Genomic DNA, 2,660 nt, shown 5'->3' on the forward strand with positions numbered 1-2,660 from the left:
GTGGTAAGTTTGATCGTAAAAAAATTGTGATCTCGACACTAAATAAAAAAGCACCGAGTTCGAGAATAAATGAAAAGAGGTGAAGTTGATAGTAAATAAAAAAAAAACCTGTGAATTAGCCAATAATGAAAGACCATTAAGAAATAAAAAGTTTACTAAATGTCCTATCAAACTATCACGCAAAACTTTGGGACTATTTAGAAATAAATCTCTCCGCCAGAGTCTTTTAAGTAATTTTCCAAATAAAAAAGTTGAAAATGATCGATCAAACTAATTTTGTGTCTACACCATTAAGTGGTGGGTCCAATAGAATGTGTCATGTGGCAATTTCTCATGTGATCTTCTAGATATAGATGTTGGGATCTGATGTGGACCTAATCTACCCAATAAGATATCCGATCGCTTCTGAATCATCGTGAATCCGTCCACATTAGACCCAATAATTTAAGCACTCAAACAATAATTCAAACATTCCCTAATGCTTTATATCAAAATTTTCAAATTAGTTTCTTAATTAATGGATGACAAGGATCATTAAAACATCATACTCATTTGGTTAATTAACATCCAACGAGATCCGATCCGCATCCATTGAGACCTGACCCACATCCACGCCTTTACGACAAAGTTGTTCATATTCAGTTGATTGGCTCCGTTCCATAGATTTTCCGGCCCACGTCAAACAAAGGCACGCGGTGAAAATCAAGATTCCGGCTAGTATCCAACTGAATTGTAAGTTGGCTAATGCTCTTGCCCTCATACTTGCCTCCTCGGTCCGACATGTAATTGCTCCAAGTATGTCGTTATCCCCCTCGGCCGAGCTCACACTACAATCTTTTGGAATAAACATAGGAACCCATAACATAAATCCCATATTTATAAACCAACACCCTTGTAATAAAACCGAAATCGAAAGAACAAGTCCTGACACAAAATTACTAGGAAAGCCAATAACCCCAACAATTGATACAAGAGAGACTACAACAATAAGTTGCAATAGCCAATGATAATGGCCTTCGACCCCAACATGGTCGGTCGAGTGGAAATGGAGTAGGAACATTTCTTGGCCAAAGACGGAGGCCGCGAGTACTCCAATAACCCCCGAAAAGATTTCGGCCGTGTGGGTTAATTCGAATGCAATTGCGACACTCGCATAGATTGCTAGGTGGAGGAACATTGTCGAGTGCTCGAGATTATTGAGTTTGAAGGAAAATTGGATGAGAGGAAAGTCAAGAATTTGCATGGAAATGGCAAATATAGAGAAGAATAAGATGAGAAAGAGTTCTAAGTGTTTGAACATGAAATGAGGAGTATTAAAAGGATACCAAAACCTTGAATTAAACTTAGTTTTTCCTTTAAGGTTGTAAGCTTTGATGGTATTGAAGGTGTGCCATAGACCAAGAAGGGTGAGAGCCAAACCAGGGACTATGTGTCCTACAAATGTTCCCATGTGAGCTTCTATTTCAAAAACCCAAAGCTTAGTCTCTCTTTCAAGCCTTTGGCCTGCTTAAATACATGAACTGAGTGGTGCATGTTGAAAGAGTAGTGATCCTATACTTCAGGAGTTGGATAATGACATTGAAAGCCAACCTATAATTTTTCGCCATGAGGCACGCTATTTTGGACCTACTAATCATCAATGTTTGGCAAACTCTTTGGGGAAACTCGGTGCTAGGATCGGAACAAATCATTTATTCCAAAACATTGAATGTTTCGAATTGTATCAGAATGTTTCGAAATGCCTTGAAATTTTCTTCTAATCGAAATATTGCCTTGGAACGACATTTAAACTTAGTTGGTACCTTTGACAACTAACGAAAAATAGGCATCAAGCCAATTGTAAAATGAACTGTTGTTCGATGATCATCAACAATTAAACCAATTAAATGACTAGAATCCATGTAGTAACTTAATTAAAATAGTACCATTAGCATTAAATCATTTTTTTTTAAATGCATGCAGTAGTATCTCTTGGTAGCCAAATGAGCCAAAGAGAAAAACAAAAGAAAAAAAAAAAAAGAAACATCCACTAACAAAAGGTACAATATATGAAAGGAAAATTGTCTCTATCAATAAAGTTAGGATGGTAAGTTGTGATTGCCACATACTTATCCCATTTCATATATTGGTGGATAGAATGTTTCCACCATAGTCAGTGTGACAAATCGATTTTTCCACTTGTTGAGACTCATATAAAGTATTTATGGATTTTTCTAAGGTCACAATACCTACTACAAGGGAAGAAGCAATGACAACGTTTGGAAAATATGTTAACCAACCAACTACTCTAAAAAAACCGATATGTTGGAGAGGGGTAAGAGCTATAAATATAAGAGAGTCATGATACTTAATTGGGGTGTGACACATCTGAGAGTGGAGTAAAATATATACTCAACACTCCCCTTCACCCATAAGAGAGGAAAGAATTAAATCCATGATTTATACGAACCTAATGCTCTGATACCATGTTAATCAATCAACTACTCCAAAAGAGTGGTATGTTGGAGAGAGGCGAGAACTATGAATCTCAAAGGATCACAAGGCTTAACTGGGGTATGACACACCTGAGAGTGGAGGAAAATATATACTCAACAAAATAAGCATCGACTAACTCTGTGTCAGCAGTAAGTATAAAACAGATGATACAAGCATTATTTGAA

At 36.7% G+C, this 2,660-nt stretch overlaps 1 protein-coding gene across 1 annotated transcript; it reads right to left on the reverse strand.

Annotated features, from left to right (window-relative positions):
- Positions 1 to 392: 392 nt before the first annotated feature.
- LOC147383797 (transmembrane epididymal protein (DUF716)) lies at positions 393 to 1,465 on the reverse strand. Its single transcript, XM_086426165.1, has one exon. The coding sequence runs from the start codon at positions 1,448 to 1,450 to the stop codon at positions 557 to 559; it is 894 nt and encodes a 297-aa protein (XP_086282291.1). The 5' UTR covers positions 1,451 to 1,465; the 3' UTR covers positions 393 to 556.
- Positions 1,466 to 2,660: the final 1,195 nt, after the last annotated feature.

The sequence above is a fragment of the Akebia trifoliata genome, chromosome 15 (genome assembly GCF_017979445.1).
Source record: "Akebia trifoliata isolate Shusen 1 chromosome 15, ASM1797944v1, whole genome shotgun sequence".
NCBI lineage: Eukaryota > Viridiplantae > Streptophyta > Magnoliopsida > Ranunculales > Lardizabalaceae > Akebia > Akebia trifoliata.

Coding starts and splice junctions, on each gene's coding strand:
- LOC147383797 (XM_086426165.1), bottom strand. CDS start 1,450: ATGGGAACATTTGTAGGACACATAGTCCCTGGTTTGGCTCTCACCCTT.